The 23,595-nt window shown below is 41.4% G+C and overlaps 1 protein-coding gene across 4 annotated transcripts in view; it reads left to right on the forward strand.

The window, feature by feature from the left end:
• The first annotated feature begins 2,922 nt into the window (after nucleotides 1-2,922).
• ZNF385C (zinc finger protein 385C) overlaps nucleotides 2,923-23,595 on the forward strand; it is a 45,243-nt gene continuing 24,570 nt past the window's right edge. For 2 of the 4 annotated variants that reach the window (XM_044672438.1, XM_044672439.1), the window contains exons 1-2: nucleotides 2,923-3,172; nucleotides 10,914-10,916. In XM_044672438.1, coding sequence (XP_044528373.1) covers nucleotides 2,923-3,172; nucleotides 10,914-10,916 — 253 coding nt within the window. The remainder of the gene's footprint in view (nucleotides 3,173-10,913; nucleotides 10,917-23,595) is intronic. The other 2 variants (XM_044672437.1, XM_044672440.1) reach the window with 2 other exon arrangements.

The raw sequence follows: 23,595 nt of genomic DNA on the forward strand, positions 1-23,595 counted from the left end.
AGGCCAGATTTGAACCTAGGACCTCCCATCTCTAGGCCTGGTTCTCAATCCACTGAGCTACCCAGCTGCCCCCTTAATCTGGTTTCTTTGATGCGTATGGACCACTTCCAATGGCCAGGGTCTTGCTCAGACCATCTTTCCAAGTGTTTGGGGCTCCGAAGAACCTTTATGCACAGTTGGGAAGAGGATAATAAAGGCAGTCTGGGTCTGTCAGTGCCTCTCAGTCCCCCGCCACATGTCCATAAATTGTTCCCAGTATGATGGGGGCTTTCCAATCTCTGTGGTCTTCTAGGAGGTCCTAGTGGAAAGGGAGGGATAAGACATTGTTCCCTCAGGAGCAAGGAGGCAGCTTGGTGGAGAGAAAAGAACACATGGCCTTTGGGGTCAGGGGGCCCGGGTTTGTGCACTGCCACTGAGCAACCTTGGACAAGTGATTTCTTCCTTTGAAGACTCAGTTTTCTCATCTATAAAATCAAAAAGTTGATATAAAAGATTAAATTAGAGGTTCTTTTTTATTTATATATGCATACACATATATATTTTACCAATTACATGTAATAAATTTCCATGCAAGTTTTCCAAAGTTATATGTTCAACCTTATCTCCCTCTCCTTCCTCTTCTTGGTGCTGGCAGGAGATTTGATCTGGGTTATACATGTTAAATCAGAGGTTCTTAACCTTCAATCTAGTCATAGGTAAACTTAATATATATATATATATGTATATATATATATACATATTATATATAATCTTCATCCCTGAATTTCCATACAACTGGTTTCCTTTATAATCCAACACATTGTATTTTATGCATTTAAAGGCAGAAATGGGCAGCTAGATGGCACCAGAGTGCCAGACCTGGAGTGAGGAAGCTTCATCTTCCTGAGTTCAAATTAAACCTCAGACACTTAGCTGTGTGATACTGGGCAAGTCCCTTACCCCTCTTGGCCTCAGTTTCCTCATCAGTAAAATGAGCTGGAGAAGGAAATGGCAAACAACTCCAGTATCTTTGCCAAGAAAATCCTAAATGAGGTCACAAAGAGTCTGACTTGACTGAAAAACTACTGAACAACAACAAAAACATAGTATGGAAAAGAGTTCCTTGGGTTTTACTAAGCTGTCAAAGAGGACCCAGGACACACAAAAAGATTCAGAATCCCTGCACTAAATGATCTCCAATATCCCGCCCAGCATGAAATCCTGTGATCCTTCTGTGAGGGAACAGCTAGACAGACACAGAAATACCGAGACAGAGACCAAGAGAAACAGTTAGAGAGACTTAGAGAGAGAGAGAGACAGATTTAGAGAGACAGAGACAGACAGAGACCCAGAGTTAGTTAGAGAGTTGACAGGCAGACACACACACACACACAGAGGCAGAGACAGAGTTAGAGAGAATTAGAGACAGAGACCTACCTAGAGAGTTAAGAGGTAAAGGAGAGAGAGAGAAGAGAGAGAGAGAGAGAAAAGGAGACAGAGCAAATGGAGACACACACAGAGAATGAGAAAGAGTGTAAATGAATATAATTCAAATTTTGTATCTCAGGAGTGGACAGACCTGGATCAAAAGTAGCTAGGCAACACAGTAGATAAAGAGCTGGACTTAGAATGAGGAATATCTAAGTTCTAATGTTGCTTTAGACACTCTGTCACTCCGTGAAAATCATTTCAGACAAAATGCCCTCATCTGTAAAATGGGAATAATAATAACTCCTACACTCTGGAATTATTGTCAGGAATAAATGAGATAATACATGTAAAGTACATTGTATGCCTTAAAGTTCTGCGTAAATACTAGATGTTAATATTATTGTTCCCAAAGATTTACTGGGATCTGTCTAGGGTTACCTGGGAGACTGGGGTGGGGTGGGGGGGAACTTCCTGAACATAAGTCTGAGACAGAGGGGGGTGGGGGGAGGGACATGTGCTGAAAGAGAGGCATCTGGCATGGTTTGTGTAAGGAAGGCCAGAGGAGGAAGAGGTCCAGGTGGGTGGGGAGGCTCAGTGGATTGGTTGCTGAGGGGCCAGCGGTGACAGCTGAGACAAGTGGGTGACAGCGTTCCCAACTATTACTCTCCTGGGAGCTGGATGGGGGTGGAGGCTGGAATGTCTTCGGCACTGTCATGTTTGTGAATGTCACCCCCAGAGGCAGGTGGGGAGGGGAGGGAACAGGGGGGACTCGGGTTACTGCAGAGTCACCCCCTGGGGCCAGCAGCTGTTCCAGCTCCCAGGAAGCGCCACATTCCCCTCTGGCGGGAGATCTGCAGCGGGGCAGGGCATGTGGATGTGTGCTTGGAAGTGGGGGGGGGAAGAGACTAAAGCTAGAAACCAGACTCCAGACCCAGTGCCCGCATGTCCAGCCTCTGGGGCTCTGTCCTTAGCTCTGCTCCTCTCTCCCCGTTTCTCCATATCTCTGTGCCTATTTGTCCTTCTGGGCCACCTTGCCGAACATTCATACATTTCAGGTGATAATCATTAGTGTTTAGTTGTATCTTTATTTTATTTTAATAACAAATTTCCACGTAGGTTTTCCAAATGTATATGATTCATGTTGTTTCCCTGCCTTCTTCCCTCCCTGCTCCTGGAGCTGATGAGCAATCCAATCTGGACTGTACATGTATTGATAATCTATATAAAGGAGCTGGAGGAGAGCTCAGAGGCCACCAAGTCCTCATTTTACAGAAGAAAAGCCTGAGGTCACACAGGTAGTAGAGGTTTCACACAGATGCAGGATTCCTATCCAAGCCATTTGACTCTATTCATCTCCCGCTTCATAATTTCTCCTTCAGACTTTAATGGCAGGTTATGTCCAGTTCCATCATGGGAGTTTGGAGAATCTCCTGGCCTTGGACCACTAGCACCATTACCTTCATGATCCTGGCGTTTTCCCCTGAATTCTCTGTCTTCCCATCCCATTCAGGTATGAAGCGGCCCCTGAGCCCAGCCCCTTCAGGTGAGAAGGGTCTTCCTGCTCCTGGGGGGACTGAATGTCCCCCTCAGCCCCCAGAGCCCTCTCGGCCCAAGAGGGAGAGGAAGCGACCATCATATACACTCTGTGATGTCTGCAACATCCAGCTCAACTCTGCAGCCCAAGCTCAGGTGCATTGTGGGGGTCGTGCCCACCAGAGACGCCTCCGACAGCTCAGCTCAGGGAAGACCCCTTCGGGGCCAGGTAAGGATTCTGAGGCTCCTGCTCCCACATCCTTTGTCTGGAGCCCTGTTGGAGGGGGGACTTTCTTTTTTTTCTGAATTTTATTTTTGTTTTTTTATTTTTATTTTGAACATTTTCCCCTAGTTACATATTTCATGTTCTTTCCCTCTCCCCCAAACTCCCCTACCCCCCCTTAGCCAATGCACAATTCCAGTGGGTTTTACATGTATCATTGATCAAGGTCCAATTCCATTTATTGGTAGCTGGACTAGAGTTATCATTTAGTGTCTTCATCCCCAATAATATCCCCATCAGCCCATGTGTTCAAGCAGTTGTTTTTCTTCTATGTTTCTCCACCCACAGTTCTTCCTCTGAATATGGCTAGTTTTCTTTCTCATAAGTCCCTCAGCCTTGCTCTGGATCCTTGCATTGCTACTAGTAGAGAAGTCTGTTATGTTCTATTGAAACACAGTGTATCAGTGTCTGTGTACAATGTTCTCCTGGATCTGCTCCTTTCACTCTGCATCAATTCCTGGAGGTCATTCCAGTTCACATAGAACTCTGGAGGGAGCTTTCCATGGCTATGGACCCCTTCTGTGTGGTCCCTCTGTCTGTGGGGTTCCCCCTGTGAGAGTCTTTCTCTCTGAAGTCTTCCCTATGGATGTCATTCCTTATCTAAGCCCCTCTGGAATCTCTCTCTGCATCCAGGGCTCTCTTTGTGGGGAGCCTCCCTGAATCTGGAGGCTCCTTTGGTAAATGTCTCTGAAGGCCAGGATCCCTCTGTGGTATCTTCCTCCTTTGAGGATCCCCTCTGTGGGGATCCTGAAGCCCTCCCTTTTTTTTCTTTTAAAATATTTTATTAATATTCTTTTCTTTCTAAAAATTATTGTCATTTCCCAAAGACTCTTCCCCACCCAAGCTCACTCCTCACCCATTAGTCACCCTAGCCTTGTAACCAATAAGTATGGTCAAGCAAAACAAATCTCATGTTCATGTCTGGAATTGTATGCCTCATTCTGCTCCTCTAGGCTACCACCTCCCTTTGAAATCATAATGAGTCTCACAGGAGGAAATAGAGTTCTCTGATATTGTTGTCCTTTGCGTTATTATGGTCTTCAACTAAATTGTTCCTCTGGCTTTATTTATTTTATTATTTTTGTTTATTCATATAAGCATTTACAATTTTCTTTTAATTCTTTATGCTCATAATTTCTCATGGTGCAATAATATTCCATTACATTCCTATACTATAGTTGGTTTGGCCATTCTCTAGTTGATGGGCACCCACTTTGCTTCCAGTCCTTTGCTACTACAAAAAGATGCTACCATAAATATTTTTTCTACATATAATATCTTTCCTTCTGACCGTGTTCTCTTTGGGGTACATACCTAGAAGTGGTGTCATTGGGTTTAAGGGTGGCTTTGTAACTTCTCAAATCTAAATCGTTTTCCAGAAAGGTTGAGCTAATTCACAGCTCCACCAACTATATATCATTCTGTCTTGGGCCTCTTCTGTGTTGGGTCTTTTTATATCTTTGGGTTGAGAGACACTTGCTGTCTGTGTACCTTCTTCTGGTGCTACTAGGGTTCCAGCTAAAATATCTGGCTCTCTCTTGGTTTTTGAGTGACTTTCCAGAGGTTTGGCAGGGAGAACTGGGGAAGGAGGAAGTAAGGGGAAGTTGTGCTCTTAGCTGGGTCATGATTTTTATTGAGAAAATGGAAAAGTGGGTCTTTGAGTTTGATAGTGGCTGATGGGTAAATTAAAATGAAATAGAAAAATAAGAAGAGACAGGGAACCTACAGGGAAAACAAAATCGGGTCTTGTTTTTTTTGCAGGACGTCTCTCACTAGTCCTCCTAGGAGTCAGGGAAAGATGAGAGTGTGCTTCTATGATTTCCACAGTAATATATAGAGAGATAGATATATACACATATATAGAATTAATTTTTGACATTCTTTTTAAAAATTTTGAGTTCCAATATGGAAATGCTCTGTGTGATAATACACATATAACTCAGATCAAATTGCTTGCTAGCTCCAAGAAGAGGGAGGGAAGGAGAGAGAGAGAGAGATAATTTGGATCATATAACTTTGGGAAAATTAGGTAAAAATTTGTTATGATATATAATTGTTAAAATAAAAAATTAAATAAATAAAATAAAAAAAATTTGAGTTCCAAATTTTCCCCTCACACCTCTCCCACACTGAAAAGGTATACAATATGATATTAATAATACATGTGAAGTTATGCAAAATCTACTTCCACATCAACCATGCTGGGAGGGGAAAAAACCCTAAAACAATGAGAAGCAAGAAACAAAGTAGGAAAAAAAATATGCTAAATATCCTAAAATATAAATAAAAATATCCTAAAGATAGCTCCTTAATTTGTTCTCAATCCGTTATGGGGTACCTCCTCCCTTTCTAGGGCTGCCCAGGGCATGTAATCATCTTTCAGTTATCCTCTCCTCAGTTACCTACCTCCAACCAGTTGCCTCCTCCAAGAGTCAAGCTTAGGAAAAGGGGATGGGATTGACCACCAGGGTTTGAGAGTCTCTGTGGTTTCATTAAAAACAAAAGAAAACAAAAAACATTCTTTTGTAGCAATTGGACTTCAATGGAGTTCAGGTCAGGAAGATCTGAGTTCAAAACCAGTCTCAGGCCCTTACTGTGTGACCCTGGACAAGTCACCTAACTTTTAAAAAAAAAAAACCCTTACCTTCATCTTAGAATTAATCCGAACTGTTAGTTACAAGGTCAGGCAATTGGGGTTAAGTGACTTGTCTAGGGATACACAGCTAAGGAAGTGTCTGAGGCCAGGTTTGAACCCAGGACCTTCTATATCTAGACCTGGTGAGTCACCTAACTTCTTAGGAGCTAAAAATAGTGCCTACCATCCAGGTTTGTTGTTATCTTTCAGTTGTTTCACCCATTTCTGACTTGTCTGATTCTTTGTGACCCTATTTGGTGTTTTCTTGGCAGAGATACTGGAACGGTTTGCCATTTCCTTTTGCAGCCCATTTTACAGATGAGGAACTAAAGCAAACAGGACCCAGTGACTTGCCCAGGGTCACATAGTTGACATGTGTCTGAGGCTGGATTTGAACTCATAAAGATGTCTTTCTGATTCTAAGCCCAGTGCTTTATCCACTGCACCACTAGCTTCCAGATTTATGGAGAGAATCAAATTGGATAAAAGATGCAAAGCACTTTGTCAACCTTAAAGCATGATGTAAATGCTGCCTATTACTATTATTTAATTTTTCTGTAACATGCCCTTGGGGAATCACATACCAAACTTGCACCAGTACTGGCTAGTTGGGTCCCCAGATAGGTGGCTGTTATTAATTTCACCGTTTTATAGGTCCGCCTAGTATCTTCTGCCCAGTGACAAAGCGCTGCCTGCCCCAGTTTAGTTTTGGATGGCTCTGTAGAGCAAACCCAACGGAGCTGGCCATTCCTCTAAGAGGCTCTCCTCAAGGTCTTCTATCCATTGTTGGACAGCTCCGATACTCTTCACCTTCAGTCATGGGTTTAGCTGGGTGGCACAGGACTGTATTCAATTCAAGTGCTAGAGAAGTCTTTGAGATATGGCCATCACCTTTAGTTAGAAGGTCTGCCCAAGGCTCTTCCCTTTGATTCCTTCAGGACCTTAGCTCTGAGGTTGTATGTCACTCCCAGCCAAGATACAAGATAGTCTCGCCTCTCCTGTTTGACAGTCCTTCCTGGCTCAAAAGCCCTTTCTTTAAGAAGCCACCTCCTATTGCCTTAAGGAAATCAGCTTCTAATTTGTCCCTTTTACCTCCCATACTCCTTTTGGAATCTATGTAGATGAAGACGGCTAGAGTCAAAGATATGACTGTAGCCTGTAACTTGGAGGTAAAGATCATGGCCTCTTTGTCTCCATGGCCTCTTTGGAACAATTACACTATTTTTTTTCCCTTAATTTTTTTTTTCATTTAACAAAAATCTATTTTCTCTCCCTGTTCCCATTTTAAAAAAATAATAAAAGAAGAAAAACCCTTTCCTTAAGAAACCACCTCATATTGCCCCTTAAGGAATTCAGCTTCTAATTTGTCCCTTTTACCTCCCATTCTCCTTTTGGAATCTTATGTAGATTAAGATGGTTAGGGTCAAAGATATGACTGTAGCCAGTCTCCATGGCCTCTTTGGAGCAATTAAACTACTTTTTTTCCTTAAAAAAATTTTTTTTCATTTAACACAAATCTATTTTCTCTCCCTGTCCCCATTAAAAAAAAAAAAGAAAAAACTCTTGTGACTCCATATACATAGTGGAGCAAAACAAATTCCTATATGGGCCATGTTCAAAAATTGTCTGTCTCAATTCGTCCCCTGCCTCTCTAATCAGGAGATTCGTAATGACAGAGCTAAGCTCTTCAAGTCTCTTACCCGAATGTCTGTTTTGCAACTGAGCCTGTCTTTAAGTCTTCGACTTTTGGTAAAGTCTTTCTGGGGCACCTTTTCTTACATCTAATATCTAAGTGTTTTGTAAAGCTCTCTGCCCTGCTCTCCTCACTCAACAGACTTTATGTTTTCATACAACAGGTCCACTGTCTTATGTTATCATCTCTGTTGTCGTTTGGTAGTTTGGGCTACGTCAGACTCATTGGGGTTTTCTTGGCAAAGTTACTACAGTGGTTTGCCATTTCTTTCAGCAGCTCATTTTATAGATGAAGAAACTGAGGCAAACAGGGTGAAATGGTTTGACCAGAATCACACAGCTAAAGCTAGATTTGAACCTCAGGTCCTCTTTAATTCCAAGCTCTCTCCAATGAACCTATCCTAATGTCATCCTCTGCTTCTCCCTAATTCAATTCAATTTAAGTCAACTGAAACATTTTAGTGCCTTCTCTGCACAAGATCCAGGGAGTCACAGCCAGGTGGAAATGATTCTTGGTAACCTTGGATTAGGGTTGAGGCCTAGAAGAATGTAGTCAGCCCTTTGCCCTCTCTGCTCCTTTCCTTTAGCCTTCTTCCTCTTTCCCCTCTTATCCCCAAGATAAATTCCTTCCTGGTCATTTTGTCGGGTGCTTGGATTTCTAATAGATTTGTCTCTCCTCAGAGGCAGTGTGGCAAGTAGAAAAGGCTGAGTTAAGGGAACCAATCCCAGGCTCTGTGTGATGAGAATATTTTTCAGCCAACCTGAAATAAAACAAAGAGATAATAAATCTCTTGGCCAATAACAGATTTATTGAGAGACCAGTAAAGTTAGGTCTTTAGATTTTCCTCACAATCTAAGACAATCAAGTGAGAGTTTTCTCCTCTTTTCATACCCTAAAATTATTATTCAAGATTCCACCCATGGGATTTTGTCAATTAGAGACAATGGGTGGGAGATGTATTTTCTAGCAATGATTGAGTGAGGCCTTTTAAGATGTGTCTAGGCTTCTTATTGAGTCTTGGTTGGCTGGGATGGCCTTCAAGTTGATATGCTGGCAATGTCCCTTGGTTAAGGGGTCATCACATTTCCGAGGCCCCCACCACTCATCATCTCCAAACATGCCTTATATAGTTGATAAGCTTTCTGCTTACTTGATGAATTACTCCCTCTTGCAAAATGCTAGCTTAAAGAGAATTACAGTAAAAAGAGGAAGTAGCTAGATTTATTGCATAGCTTTTAATTTTCCTTATAAAATATAATTACTAGAATTCTATTAATTTTACTAGAATTCTATTAATCACTAAGTAATCATTGTCCCAGATCGCTTCCTTTGGTTACATACTGATTGATTGTAATCGTTAGGGTCTCATTTAAAAAGAGTCAGATGGGGGCAGCTGGATGGCTCAGTGGATTGAGAGCCAGGCCTAGAGACTGGAGGTCCTAGGTTTAAATCTGGCCTCAGACACTTCCTAGCTGTGTGACCCTGGGCAAGTCACTTGACCCCCATTGCCTAGCCCTTTAAAAAAAATTAATATAGAAGGATATATATAAAAGATATTAGGGTTTAAAAAAATGAAATAAAAAGAGTCAGATGGTCAGGGATTCTCATTCTCTTCATCTATTGACTTCTCTCTGTGTGACCTTGGGCAAATCACTTACTCTCCTCCCTAGGCCTCAGTTTCTTCATCTGTAAAATGGGGATAGTGGAGAGAGGATCTCTGAGTCAAGTCTATGATCCTATGAACTGTGACAGGGTTATGGAGAGAAAAAGACCAGCATGTTTATATGTTTATAAGTATACCATAGAAGGGCAGGATCTGTCTCATTTTTCTTCTCTCTTTCTTCTCTATCTCTGTCTCTCCCTCAGACTTTTCCTTCTCCCTCTCTTTTCTCTCTCCTCTTTTTTCCTCTTTTCCTTCCTCTCTCTGTCTCCATCTCTGCTTCCCTCTTCCTCATTATCTATCTCCCTCATACACTTCCCCCCACTCCTCTTCTCTCTCTTCTGCTTTCTTTGTTTCCTTCTCTTTCTATCTCTGGCATCTCTCAGTCTCTTTATTATATGATATCTTTGATACAGTCACAGTGTTGGTAGCTTCATGAAACCACTGAATTGTATGTGCCTGTATGGACTGAGAACAGGAAGGAGGAGGCTTTCCTTATACTAACTAGGCTTCCTTGTCAGGAAGCCAGAATAATGGGTGGGAGGGAAGGACTGTGTCCCTGGAATGGAGCTGTCACTGCAATTTGGGGCCACTGGGGGGCCAGTTCATGCAGACCGACAAGCAGTCACAGATGATAATGCCCATCCTGTTGATTCCACTTCCTAATCCTGCACTAAGGTGGGAGGATTTGGCAAAGAGGCAGGAGAACAGGAGGGAAAAGGGGGAATGGAGGAAAGGAGAATGGACATGGGGAATTTCTCTTCTCCTTCATCCAAGTCCTCCCAGAGGGCCATGAGAGGGGAAAGCACAAAACAGGGAACTAGCTACAAAGATATATTTTCTCCAACCTGCTTTCCTTATTCCTTTCTTATTGCATCTGCCCCATAGCCTTCCCTGCCCCCAGCTCACCTGTTTCCTGCACAGGAGCCTCTTTCATCCCACTGGAATGTAGGTCTGCCTTTCACTCAACTGTCCCTTAGCCTGATGGCTAGCCCTCAGGGTAGAAGGCAAGGAGGGTCTCATTCCGCTGGAAAGAGGATCAATGACTTTGGGGACCTTCCCTCTCTGGCCTCTTGACCCTTCCTTTATTCCAAGAACAAAGGCCTTACTGGGACTATTTTCTCGGGCCAGAGTTGATGGATTGTAGGGAATGGATGAATGAATAAATGAAAATGCATTTTAAGTGCTTTTTATATGCCCCAAACTGTACTCAATGCTCTGGGAACAACTAGAAAAGTGACACAGTCCCTAATCTTAAGGGACTTGAACTTATATTGGGAGAGAAGACATACCGAGCCAGGTACAGGGCACAGATGAATAGTAGAGTGGCACATACCATGCATAGGGAATGGCAATGACCTGGGGGGAGGGAGAGATCTGGAGGGCACAAGAGCAGGGCAGATTGGTAAGGCCCAATCATCCTCTGCCTTACCAGAATTGTATTTGGTGTCTGCCTGCTCACTGAAGTATGTGAAGCCGTGTCTACCCTGCAGCCAGCCTGAGCCCATGACCTTTAGGAAGGGAGAGTGGCTCTGAGGATAGGAGTGGAACTGATGCTCCAGGCTCCTTCCTGCATGGGGTGGGGGTGGAAGGAGATTGGGGGGTTGGGAGGAATCAGAGAGGAGAGGAATCGGATCCTAGGGGAACTGGGGCAGAGAATGAGGGAGATGGCTGCCCCACTGCTCTCCTACATCCTGAGCTGGTGATGAGGGAGAGTGATAAAGGATGAACCCTGCATCCAGGCACTTGGTTGAGCTTAACTGGAAGGAGTTCATCACTATATATATATAAAGATTCATGTTTGAAATGGAAATGAGGAAGATGTAGTTAGTGCTGAATAATAGTGTTCGAATAACATTGTAGATATATTTCATATATGTATCCCCCAAGATTTCTATTCCATTTTCAAGACACCATGAAACTCAATGTCACTCACTAGAAACTCAACATGCAGTCCAACACAGAGGACATTTCTAAAGTAAATAATCTAATAGCTTTTTGCATTTAAAAAATGAAATTTTCATTAAAAAAAAAAAGTGATCCAAAGGCCTTGGGTGAAGTTCCTTAGGGCCCCTAGAAAAACTATGCTAGGTTTGCTTTGTGGTTTGGAACTCATTCAAATTCAGCTCACAAACTACCCCCATCAATGTTTTTACTTTTAGGAGACTTCAAAAAGGCCTGTTAGTTAAAAGGAAAGACAAGTAACCAAGCAACCTAACAAAAAAGAAAATATTTCCTCTGTGCAAATATGGGGTGCACTTTCCCACTGATTATCGCATCCCCAATGGGGAAGACACACTTAGGGAACAGTGTATGACCAGAACAACTCCCATCTCTAATACTGTAGAGCTGCTGATGTCCTGGGGTGATGGACTCATAATATTTGTTCTGTTCTCTGATGGACATAGTTTCTCAACTGTCTAATGGATGTATCACGTTGGTGCTAATGCATTTGTTCTGCTGGGTATTTCCCAGGTCATGGAGATTCTCTCTGCTACTAGGATAGAGCAACTGAACTCCATCTTGTTAGGGTTACCAGCTGGTCAGCTTTGATCCCATATGCTAAAGTTCAAAGACTAAGAAAGCCTTTTCCTAATTAAAGGCAAGCTGACTGTTCCTTGGATATGGCAATGACCCACCACGCCCAGCAAAGAACTTCTGAAGGAAAGACTGTCATGATGCCCCAAAGCTAAGATCAAGTCTATTTTTAGGTTGCCCATGTCTGGTCCTAAATCTAGTTTGGTCCATTTTCTCAAACTCCTACCTTACTACCCTAGAAGTAACTACTGGGCCATCTAGGTAGCACAGTATAAAAGTGCCAGGCCTAGAGGTAACAGCATCTGGGTTCAACTCTGATCTCAGACACTTTCTATCTATGTGACCCTGGGCAAGTCACTTAACCCTAATTGCCTTGTCTTTACTGTTCTATCTTGGAACCAATATTTAATATTGATTCTAAGATAGAAGATAAGGATTTTTTTTTTTTAAAAGAAAGGAGTAAAGAAATGTCAACTTGGAAAAACACAGAACTATTAAAGTAGTCAGAAAAACCAAGTCTTTAATCAGGAAAGAGATAGGTCCATAATAATTGGCCGCTACAGGGAGCCATACGCCAAATACTACCCAAAACTCTGGGGCTCTGGAGATAGTATCTCTGGGAGAATTGAGGTGCTAGAAGATTCTCCCAAGAACAATAGAACTTGGAAAATTTATATATCATTTGGGGAACTAAGGACTTGGAAGTATGATTGATTGGCATGACCTTGGCTATAAGGGAAAGAGAAGTCTGAGACAGGATTATCAGGGAGAGGCTGATGCTTTACAATGAATACAAAAGGGAAGGGTCTAGCCAGGGAAAGGGCTACCTTTTAGAGGACTTTGATACAATGGGAGAAACTACTAGGACAAAAGGGTACTTAACAACTGGGACCATTAAGTACCTTAAGGTCTATTGTTCAGTGATTTGGGTGAGGCTCAGACTTCCCCATAGTGAGTTCTCAGGGGACAGGGGCAAAATTGGGGTTCCCAAAAAAACCAGTTAACACACATAATTTAACAGAAAGAACTAGGAGACAGCTAGGTAGCACAGTGTATAGAGCACCAGGCCTGGAATCAGGAAAACCTGGGTTCTAACCTGGCCTCAGACACTTCCTAACTGTGTGACCCTGGGCAAGTCATTTAACCCCCATTGCCTAGTCCTTACTGCTCTTCTGCTTTGAAACCAATACACAGTAGGAAAGGGCTTTAAAAAAAAAAGGTAACTACCTACCTTAGAAATTCTTCACAACTCCCATTTAACTCCTTATGGGGAATCTATTGACCCCAAAACATATTTCGGAGAGGATCTGTTAAAGAAGCCCCACTGGATCCATGTGGAAATTGGAGCTGAGATGGAAATCCTCTATACCTTTAGTATCATGTCATCTGACTTACTGACTTAAATGAACCTAAGAACCCCAGAAGATACCTTTCCACTGCATCTGGAAGACCCCCAGGCCTTTCCATCTGAACTTTCTTTTATGTGTTGTCTTCCCCAATTAGAGTGTGAACTTGAAAATAGGAATCTTTTTTGCTTTTTCTATTTGAGTCCTCAGCTCTTAGAGGTAGCTAGGTGACACAATGGATAGAGCGCTGGACCTAGAGTCAGAAAGACTCATCTTCCTGAGTTCAAATATGGCCTTGGACACTTACTAGCTGTGTGACCCTGGGCAAGTCACTAACCCTGTTTAATCTCAATTTTCTCATCTGTCAAATGAGCTAGAAAAGGAAATTGCAAACCACTCCGTTACATCTGCCAAGGAAACCTCAAATGGGATCATGAAGAGTTGGGCTTGATGGACAAGACTAATCAATAGCAAAATCCTCAGCTCTTAGCACAGTGCTCAGCTCATAGTAAGCCCATAATAAACATTGTTTTCATTCATTCAGGCCAAAAGCTAAGAAAGAAAACTTCCAGAAAAGATGGCAACATGAAAGGGTTTAACTAAGGCCAGGTCCCCTGAGAAATGTCCAAAGAAAGATTGAAAAGGGAGACAGATGAAACAATGATCCAATAAAGCCAAAGGAAAGCACCAATTATCATCTCTTCCTCATCATCTCCATAAGTGTTTCTGTAGAGGTTTAGCAGGGGGAGTCTGAAGCCAGTGCAATATCTGGAAATTGCAGACTGAAGCCAGCATCATCTCAATCCCAGCCTGCTGGGGGCACAGAATAGGGGCCAAAACTAGTTCCTGACAGGAAACTGCCCCAGAAGATGGAGATGTGGCAGAATGGTATATTGTGGGACATAGAGTGTACAGATAGGACATATGTGGGGCCCTCCAAGAAACCAACACAATTGATATGGTGTCAAGGCTTTTCTAAGCTGCAGCAAAAGACAAAATCATAAGGAGAGAGAGAGATGGAGATATGGCCACTTATTGGGAAATTGAGGCAGAAGTCAGGGACTAAGGCAGTGACAAGTTCCTGGTTCTTATTCACAGTACCAGGCCAGGGATCCAGACAGACCATCAAGAAATTGGGGCAGACATCTTCCAATTTATTTCTTTCAGGAGATTTTTTAATTGTATGTGCAATAGGTATCTTCTTTCATGACATGAGCAATCTGAAAACATGATCTATATTGGACTATTTACTGACTCAGGGAGAAGGGGGGAAAGGAAAGGAGGGAGAAAATCTGAATCCTAAAATATCAGATAACAATTTCAAAGATTGTTTCTAACTGCTGGGAAAATTGGAAGGGTATGGCAGAAGCTAGATACCCTCTACCAAGATAAGGTCAAAATGGATATATGATTTAGATATAAAGAGTGATAGCCTAACCAAATTAGGGGAACATGGAATAGCTTACCAGTGAGATCTATGGATGAGGGTAGAATTTATGACCAAGATTTATGACCGAACAAAAGACAGAGAATATTATGAGTGTAAGAGGGAGATTTTGGATATTTTATAGATATATATTTAAAGTGTGGCCGCCAGGAATCAACAATTCAGATTGATTCCATAATTAAAATAGACCCGAGTCAGGATCGGGTTTAAGGTAGTTTATTTACAATTAGGAAGGTAAAAGGTAGGGAAATAAAGAGAAGGAGAGGCTAGTCCAGGCCCAGGGAAGGTTAAAAGGCTAATTAAACTAAATACACGCCACAAGACCTTAGCAATCAGAGAGGTAAAAACCTACTTAAGGTAGAGTTTGGAAAACGCCAAGGTAGGTCAAGGAAGTCAGCCTAATTTACCCACGTGACAATTCAGAGTGGAAGCAGTCTGAGGTCTCAGCTGAGAACCTTCAGCACCAACTTCAAAGAGGGCAACTGCCCCAACAGGAAGTAACCAGCATACTTGAAGAGATAGTGTCTCTCATCACTTCCTGTGGGTCCACCTCTAATTCAAGTGGACAAATGGCAGCCTCTATACCGATTTGGACTGCCCAAAAGGCAGTCCCTTGTTCTTGATTTGATACTTATTGTCACGTGTGGATAACTCATCTCCTCTCCCCACTAAGGGAGGTGGGGATGACATCATCTTGGGTAAGTAGAGTTTTGACTATGAATGGGCTAGAGCTAATTCCATTTACACATGAGGTAAAATGAATAATTTTGATTATATTAAAATTTAAAACTTTTATACAAACAAAAATTATTTTTACATGTAAATGAAAAAATAAATAATTAATTTAAAAAAAAAGAACTGCATGGAGAATATCTACTACTGATATTATTTCTGGCTGATTACTTCTCTAGAACAAGATGCATGCCCAATTATATTAAAACAGGTATTTTTATTGCCTCAAAGGAAAAAAAAAAGAAATTATGGCAAAGAAGCTACATTCAGACTATATCAGGGTCAGGCTGTAAGAGAAGATGTAGCCTTGTCCTAAAGCAAACTCTCAATCTAGGAATTGAACATAGAGGCAAAAATAAGCTGAACAAAACTCATGATAGAATAAAGAAATACTCTTTTCGATTAAGAGACACCAAAGAGGTTAATTTAAAAGAGAATAATTCCATAAGAAGTCCAAGTAGAATTTCAAAAAAATGAAAGAATAGTCTAACTACAAGATTTCCAAGAGTGGATAAAAGAAATGTATCAAGAAATTTAAACTGAAATCGAAACACTTAAAAAATTGAAAGGAGAATTCATTCCCTGTTAGAATAGAAAGCGGGAAAACATGATTCAAGTTTGAAAGTATGAAAAATAGAATGGAGCGAATAGACTCAGCAATTCAAGGAGACAACAAAGATCAGGGGGAAAAAGTCAGTCTGTAAATTTAGAAGAACCTGTGATCCTAGTGCAAATATTAATATTTTAGAAATAGGTCTTGATCAATAACACACATAAAACCCAGTGGAATTGCTTGTTGGTTATGGAAGTGGGGTGTAGGAGGAGGGGAGGGAAAGAACATGAATCATGTAACCATGGAAAAATTTTCTAAATTAATTAAACTTAATATTTAAAAAAGAAGAACCTGTGATGTATGTTCTATCAGAAATAACTTCTAGAGAAGAGAATGATACTCTCTGGAAATCATGACTAAATATGACAACTGGGTGTCATACTTAAAGAAATTATAAAAGAAAACTTCCCAGAACTATTAGAACCAGAGGACAAGGTATAAGTTAAGTTTTGCAAGGATTTTCAAGAAGCCATGCCTGTGGGCAGGGTTTGCAGTTGGACACCTGGAATCTTGGGAGATTCCTGATGCCATCCTGGGGCATGAGACCAATCATTGGTTGGGCTGTGCCCTATATAAGGGAGGCAGAGATTGGACAGAGATTCATTTTGGAGCCAGGGATCCAGGGTGGTTGAGGTTAATCAACTCCGGATGGAGGGAGAAGGAATGAGGAACTTGGGTTTAGATTGCTTAGACAGGTAGGCTTATCTGTCTTTGCTGACCAATAGCAACATCTCATTGACAAACCCAACAATCTCTTGGGGAACAAAAATATATTTCAACCAACTAAACATCACAGTCTGGCCCGGGTTTGTTAGCCCTGGGTCAGCAGCCGAGCATCTATTCATCTATTTATCTTCAATCAAGATGCTATCTAATTTGTCTATAGGCACGCAATGTCCACTAAAGCAGGCCAGTTCGACCAGTGGCCTGACTGGACCAATGGGCCTGGTTAGCTCAGCTATCAACATTCTGAAGCTGTTAGATTTAGTACTTAGAGCTAAGATCAAACTTCATTAGCGATTCCTAAAAACCCTCTTCCCTTTTACAGTTTCCCTTGCTGTTTGATTAACACCAGTAAAAGTTTTGTTTATAAAATTCAATCCAGCTACTGACCTTTTGTTGGTTGACTTGGCAACAGGTCAGCCTCAAGGAAGTTCTAGGGCAAGTTGAAGGGTCAGAGGAGGATCCAGTCTTACTCCCTGAAGTTGAGCTTAACTACTATCATTAATATCAATAGTCAGATGCATTATTGATTATCATTGTTATTCTGATATTATTGATTTAGTTATCAATAATTGAACATCAATTGGTGCCAGGAGGCTAGTCTTCCTGAAGAAACACACTGTGATTGGTTGAGGAGATTCTACAGGAAGTTTTGTTGTGTTATCTGATTTCCTGTTTATACCTAAGGAAGGTTTAAAGCTCCTTTGTCATCTGGGGCTTTCTGCTTTACCTTTCCTAACAATTACATCATTACAATTAAGTCCCTGAACGATCATAACATACTTGGTGACTAAATATGACAACTGGATGTCATACTTAAAGAAATTATAAAAGAAAACTTCCCAGAACTATTAGAACCAGAAGGCAAAGTGAATCAAGAAAGAGTTCAATTATCAAATAAAATAGAGGTGCAGAATGAAGCATACATTTTTTAAAAGAGGCAAATGGGATTAATTAAGTGACTTGCCCAGGGTCATACTGTTAGCAAGTGTCTGAGGCTGGATGTGATCCAAGTCATACTGACTCCAAACCTGGCATGTTATCCACTAAACCACTTAGTTGCCTTGAAACATACATTTTAAGAAACAACCATTATAAGGCATTATAAGCTAGGTGGCTCCTATCCACTGATGGAGAGCCAGAGCTAGAGACAGGAAGTCTTTGATTCAAAAATGGCCTCAAACACTTTCTATCTGTGTGATCCTGGGCAAGTCACTTAAGTCTAATTGCCTGGCCCTTGCTGTTCTTCTGCCTTGGAACTGATGCTTAATGTTGATTCTAAGACAGAAGGTAAGGGTTTTTAAAAAAATAAAAGAAACAACCAATGTGATACAAATTAGTTTTGCTCAATTATACTTGTAGCAAGGCAGCCAGGTGTCCCAGTGAATAGAGTACCAGGCTTGGAATCAGGGAGACTTCCCAAGTTCAAATCTGGCCTCGAATACTAGTTATGTGACCCTGAAAAAGTTATATAACTCTGTTTGCCTCAGTTTCCTCATCTGTCAAATGAGCTGGAGAAGGAACCACTTCTAGTGTCTCTAGTATCTCTGTATAGAAAACCTCAAATTGGGTCACAAAATGTTTGATATGATTGATAAATGATTAAACATATTTGAGCAAAGGAGGACTTTTATTGGGAAAGAGGAATTCTGGAAGGGTTAAAAAAATGGATATTGATAGTGATATAGGAAAAAAAAAGAAATAAAAAAGTAGTAAGTAAAAAAAAAAAAAAACAGAAGAAGAGACCAAGACAAGCAGTGTAGTGTTGGTAGAGTTGATGTATTATTGGTTTAAAAACAAGCTGTACATGATATATACACGATTTTCTTTGCAATCCTCCCTTTTTGTCCTTTGGATATAGAAATGTATGTTTGTTGATGACTATCAAGTTCACAATTTAAAAATTAATAACAAAGGCCTTTCTATTTTATCCTAAAGACAATGGGAGCCAAAGGAGTTTATTGAGTAAGTGAGTAGCATGTTCAGACCTGCACTTAGGGAATATCAGTCTGTTAGCTATGTAGGGGATAAATCGAAGTGGAGACTCTTGATGCATTGGGGTTAATTAGAAGGCCATTGTACAAGCAAGAAGTGATAAAGTTTTGAACTAAGTTGGTAGCTATATGAATAGTGAGGAGATGGATGTGAGAGATATTGGGAAGACAGAAATAGGACAACGTGAATTGGCTATGTGGCATGATGTGAATGATAATCCATCAAAGGAGATGTAAAGAAAGCAACTGGATAGAACAACAGCATATTTTCATGGAAATTCAGAAAAGAGAATGTACCCTAGACTAGAGGATGGTCAACAGAATCAAATGCTGCAGAGAAATCAAGAAGGATGGTGTTCTAGAATAGACCATCCGGTTTGACTATTAAGACATGAAAGCTAACTTTGGAGAGAGCAGATTTAGTCAATTAGAGGGGCGGCCAACAAAATTACAGATTTGAAAAGGAAAGGAAAAGAAAGGAAACAAAGGCAAAAAAATGTAGACAGCATTTTCTAGGATTGAGTCTAAGAAAAGGAAGAGATATATAGGATGATATCTTGAAAGGATGATATGATCTAGTGAAGGTTTCTAAGGATTAGGGAGGTTGGAGTATATTTGAAGGCAGTGGAGAAGGAACCAATGGCTCAGCAAAGAAATGAAGATTAGAGAGAGGGTATGATGTAGTAGATAGAGCACTGGGCCTGAAGTCAAGAAGCCTTCCTGAGTTCAAATCTGGTCCAGACACTTATAACTGTGTGACCCTGGGCAAATCACTTCACTCTGTTGGCCTCAGTTTCCTCATCTGTAAAATGAACTGGAGAGAAGGAAATGGCAAACTAATTTAGTATCTTTGCCAAGAAAACCCCAAATGGGATCACAAAGAGTTGGACATTACTGAAAATTACTGAACTACAATATGATTGAGGGAAAGATCTGCTAGATGAGATGAGAAGGAATAAGATAAAGGGCATGTGTAAGAGGGGCTGGCCTTGGCTATCTCATCAGAAACTAGAGAAAAAGAGGAGAGAATGTCAAGGAGTTGGGAGATGAAGGAAAGGAAATAAAGAGAGAACTTCTTGAGAATAGTTTCAATGTTCTCAATAAAGTATGAAGGGAGATCCTTTTTTAATTTAATTTAATTTTTTAAGTTTAATTAATTTAGAATATTTTTCCATAGTTACATGAATCATGTTCTTTCCCCTCCCTTCCTCCCACCTCCCTCCCATAGCCAATGAGCAATTCCACTGGGTTTTACATGTGTCATTGATCAAGACTTATTTCCATATTATTGATATTTGCACTAGGGTGATTGTTTAGAGTCAATATCCCCAATCATATACCCATCAACCCACGTGATCAAGCAATTGTTTTTCTTCTGTGTTTCTGCTCCCACAGTTCTTCCTCTGGATGTGGTATTCTTTCTCCTAAGTCCCTCAGAATTGTCCTGGATCATTGCATTTCTGCTAATAGAGAAGCCCATTACATTTGATTGTACCTTGTTGTATTAATCTCTGTGTATAATGTTCTCCTGGTTCTGCTCTTTTCACTCTGTATCAATTGTAAGGAGATTCTAAGATAAGAGAGAGAAGAGGGATGTGGAGGTCTATGAAGTTTCAAAAGAGAAAGAAGGTTTAGACTAGTCTGCATGGGGAATGGGATATAGGGAATCCATTTGGAAGATTAAATAGAACCCCTTGCTATAGGGAGGGCCCAGTTGATGTGAGACATCATAAATATGTTGTATATCCATGAAATTGGTCAGGTGGCTTCCTCCAATTTCATTCTGCTGAATGTAAGTGGGAGCAGAGGAAGTGGGTGGTGGGAATTATCCCTGTCTAGCTTTTGGCAAGGCATGAGCAGTGTGATAGGACAAAGGGGCAAAGGATTAGAAGTAGAAGATAGTGTGGAATTGAACTGATTGAACTACAGGGCAAGTTTGGGAAGACAGAAAACTGTCAAATTAGGAGTAATGGCCCAAGAAAGTACTGAAAGTTGGAAGGACTGGAGGACAGGGTGAGGATGAATAGATTGAGAAGGGGTAAAGGCCAAGGGAGAGAGAATTATAGGAAATTATGAATATAGGTATGGTATACCATATAGGTATGGTGGATGGAAAGCTAAACCCAGAATCAAGAAGACTTGAATTCAAATCTAGCCTCAGACACATAGCTATGTGACCCTGAGCAAGTCACTTTACTGTTTGCCTCAGTTTCTTTGTCTTTAAAAAAGGAGATAATATCACCTACCTCATAGGGTGGCTGGGAGAATAAAATAACATGTAAAACACATAAAAATGCTAGTTATTATTCTGAATCGGGTTCCAGTGGAGTCTCCAGTTTACTAGGCTTCAGCACCCATGGGGTACTTAAATCATTGGCCATCTTATTAGGAGCTTTTAATGACTGAGCTAGCTAAAGACCTTTGTTGTTTAGTCATTTTCAATTCAAAATCATTTTTCTATTGTGTCCAACTCTTTGTAACCTCATTTGGGGTTTTCTTGGCAAAGGTACTGGAGTCATTTGCCATTTCTTTCTCCCACTCATTTGACAGATGAATAAACTAAGACAAACAGGGTTAAGTGATTTGCCCAAGGTCACACAGCTAGTAAATTGTCAGAGGCTTCAAGATGAGTCAGAAGTACCTTCACCACCTTGCTGCCCAGCCAAAGATGTAGATAATCACTTTAGCTATTCCATTTAGATGGTACAATCCTTCCATTGCTCTATACTCCTTCTTCCACCATGGAAAGAAATGTGACACCAGAGGAAAGGGAAGGAATTTTTTTTGAGATAAATTCATTCTAGGAATTATCGAAATGTCCAGAGGGGCCCTGGATGGTGAATGTTGGCAGATACTAAGTGAGACAAGAAAGACTGAGATGGAGTCAGAGAAATGGATCTGGGGCAGAGGAAGCCATATCAGACTCTCTCAGAAAAGAGCTTTAGTTTGGGGAGGGGGAATGGGAAGTGAAAACTACACATACACATACATACACACACAACTTAGACCTTTCCAATTCCGTTTTGTTTTGTTTTTTAACCCTTACCTTCTGTCTTAGAATCAATACTGTATATTGGTTCCAAGGCAGAAGAGCTATAAGGGCTAGGCAGTGAGGGTTAAGTGACTTGCCACAGCTAGGATGTGTCTGAGGTCAGATTTGAACCTAGGACCTCCAGTCTCTAGGCCTGGCTCTCAATCCAGTGAGCCACCCAGCTACCCCCTCCCTTTTTTATTTTTTTTCTAATCAGTCCCCTTAATCTCTAGGAGAACTGGTTGGTTTTTTTTTTTTTTTTTGTTTTGTTTTTGTTTTTGTTTTTGTTTTTTTACTCTGGAACAGATTACATTCTGGGACATCCATCAAAGATCTCAAATTAAGTTCATGCTGAGTTCTGGATGAAAATCCCTGCCCCTAACCCCAGATGACTTTATTTTTCATCTAGAAGTTGCTCCTTTCCCCTCTCCACTATACCTTTTCCATTTCTATCAGAAGTCTTCCTGGGTTACTAGTTCTCACACAGGATCCCAATCTGTTCCTGAAGTTGAACTCAGTTTTTTCAAAATTTAGCTCAGGCTCCTGCCTGGACCCTGTGGTATAAAAGAAATCACAGTGGAGCTTTAAGAATCAGGTTTCAAAGGAGCCTTAGATCCCGCCTTAAGCAATTAGGAAGTTCTTTTTGCTATCTAACCATAATCCTTCCTGTTGAGATTCCAATCCCCACACCCTCAGCCCTCTGATTTTGTTTTAATGCCCAGATCCTTGATGGGATAAGGGGGGAGAACTTATCTGGGTAATTCGGATTTTTCTCAATCACCATCACCATTCCTGCTCTCAACCAGACACCCTCTGGGCTGGGGTACAAATCCACCAGTCTGCCTACAGGACCACCAAGATCCGGCCTAGGTAGGGGGTGGAGGAGGAAGGAGCTTAACCCAAATCCCAGCTCCCAGAGGAGACAAAGATTTCATCTGTGTCCCTAGACAGGTTAATTAGTGATTGGGTTTGAATTTCCTCTGCTGAGAGGGTAACATGCTCCAGGGTGACTTCCTAAGCAAACCTGTTTTCTGGAGTAATTGCTATCAGCTTCCTCCTCCTCTCCGCTCCACTCATTTCTTCTTTCTTTGTAGCTCAGGTATCCCGGCTGCTGTTACAGGGAGGGAGGCAGAGATTACTGGTGGAGACAGTATGCTGAGCTGAAATGAGGAGAGGGTGATTGGGGTGGAGGGGAGCACCTTGGAATGCTATGAGCCAATCCTGCTGTAAAGTCTCTCCACCATTCCTCTGGTCCCACTACCAGATGCCAAGGTGAGTGAAGAAAACAACCCCTCTTTAGGAAAAGGAAAAGAGGAATGGTCTGTGGAATGGCAAAGATTCTAAAAAATTAACTCGCTTCCTCCCCAAACTCTACCTCCTATGGGTACTGATGAGAGGGACAGATAGCAGTGTCAAGGGCTCAAATACTAAGTATGAGATAGAATCCCCTCTGGACCCCATGGCTGATATTAGGTGTACTTAGTGCCTCTCTCTATTAGAAGTCTCTTTTTCCTTTTCTGAAAAAAGGAAGGAAATGCTGCGAGATATCCAAAAGGAAATGGATTGTGTCAGCAGTAGGGTCTGAGGTTAAACTGTAGGAAGAACCAACCATCCTTTCGGGAGGCAAGGGGGGTTGATGGGATGTCCCTTCTCTCCAAAGCCTTCCAGATCCTATTATCCATTATAAAGACTTTCTAAACATCTTCCTATTCTCTTTCCTGATATCCTACAAGCTAGGGACAAAGCTTAGTTTATTTTTTGACTTTGATTGTCATTGGGAAGGACTAAGTGCTGTAGGGAATAGGAGAATTTCATCCTCTGGGTGACACAGAGGTTAGTGAGTATAGATTGTGCTATTCACTGAAGGACCAGGAAGCTTTGGCGCTCTCTCTCTCTCTCTCTCTCTCTCTCTCTCTCTCTCTCTCTCTCTCTCTCTCTCTCTCTCTCTCTCTCTCTC

This window comes from Gracilinanus agilis, chromosome 4, assembly GCF_016433145.1.
Source record: "Gracilinanus agilis isolate LMUSP501 chromosome 4, AgileGrace, whole genome shotgun sequence".
Lineage (NCBI taxonomy): Eukaryota > Metazoa > Chordata > Mammalia > Didelphimorphia > Didelphidae > Gracilinanus > Gracilinanus agilis.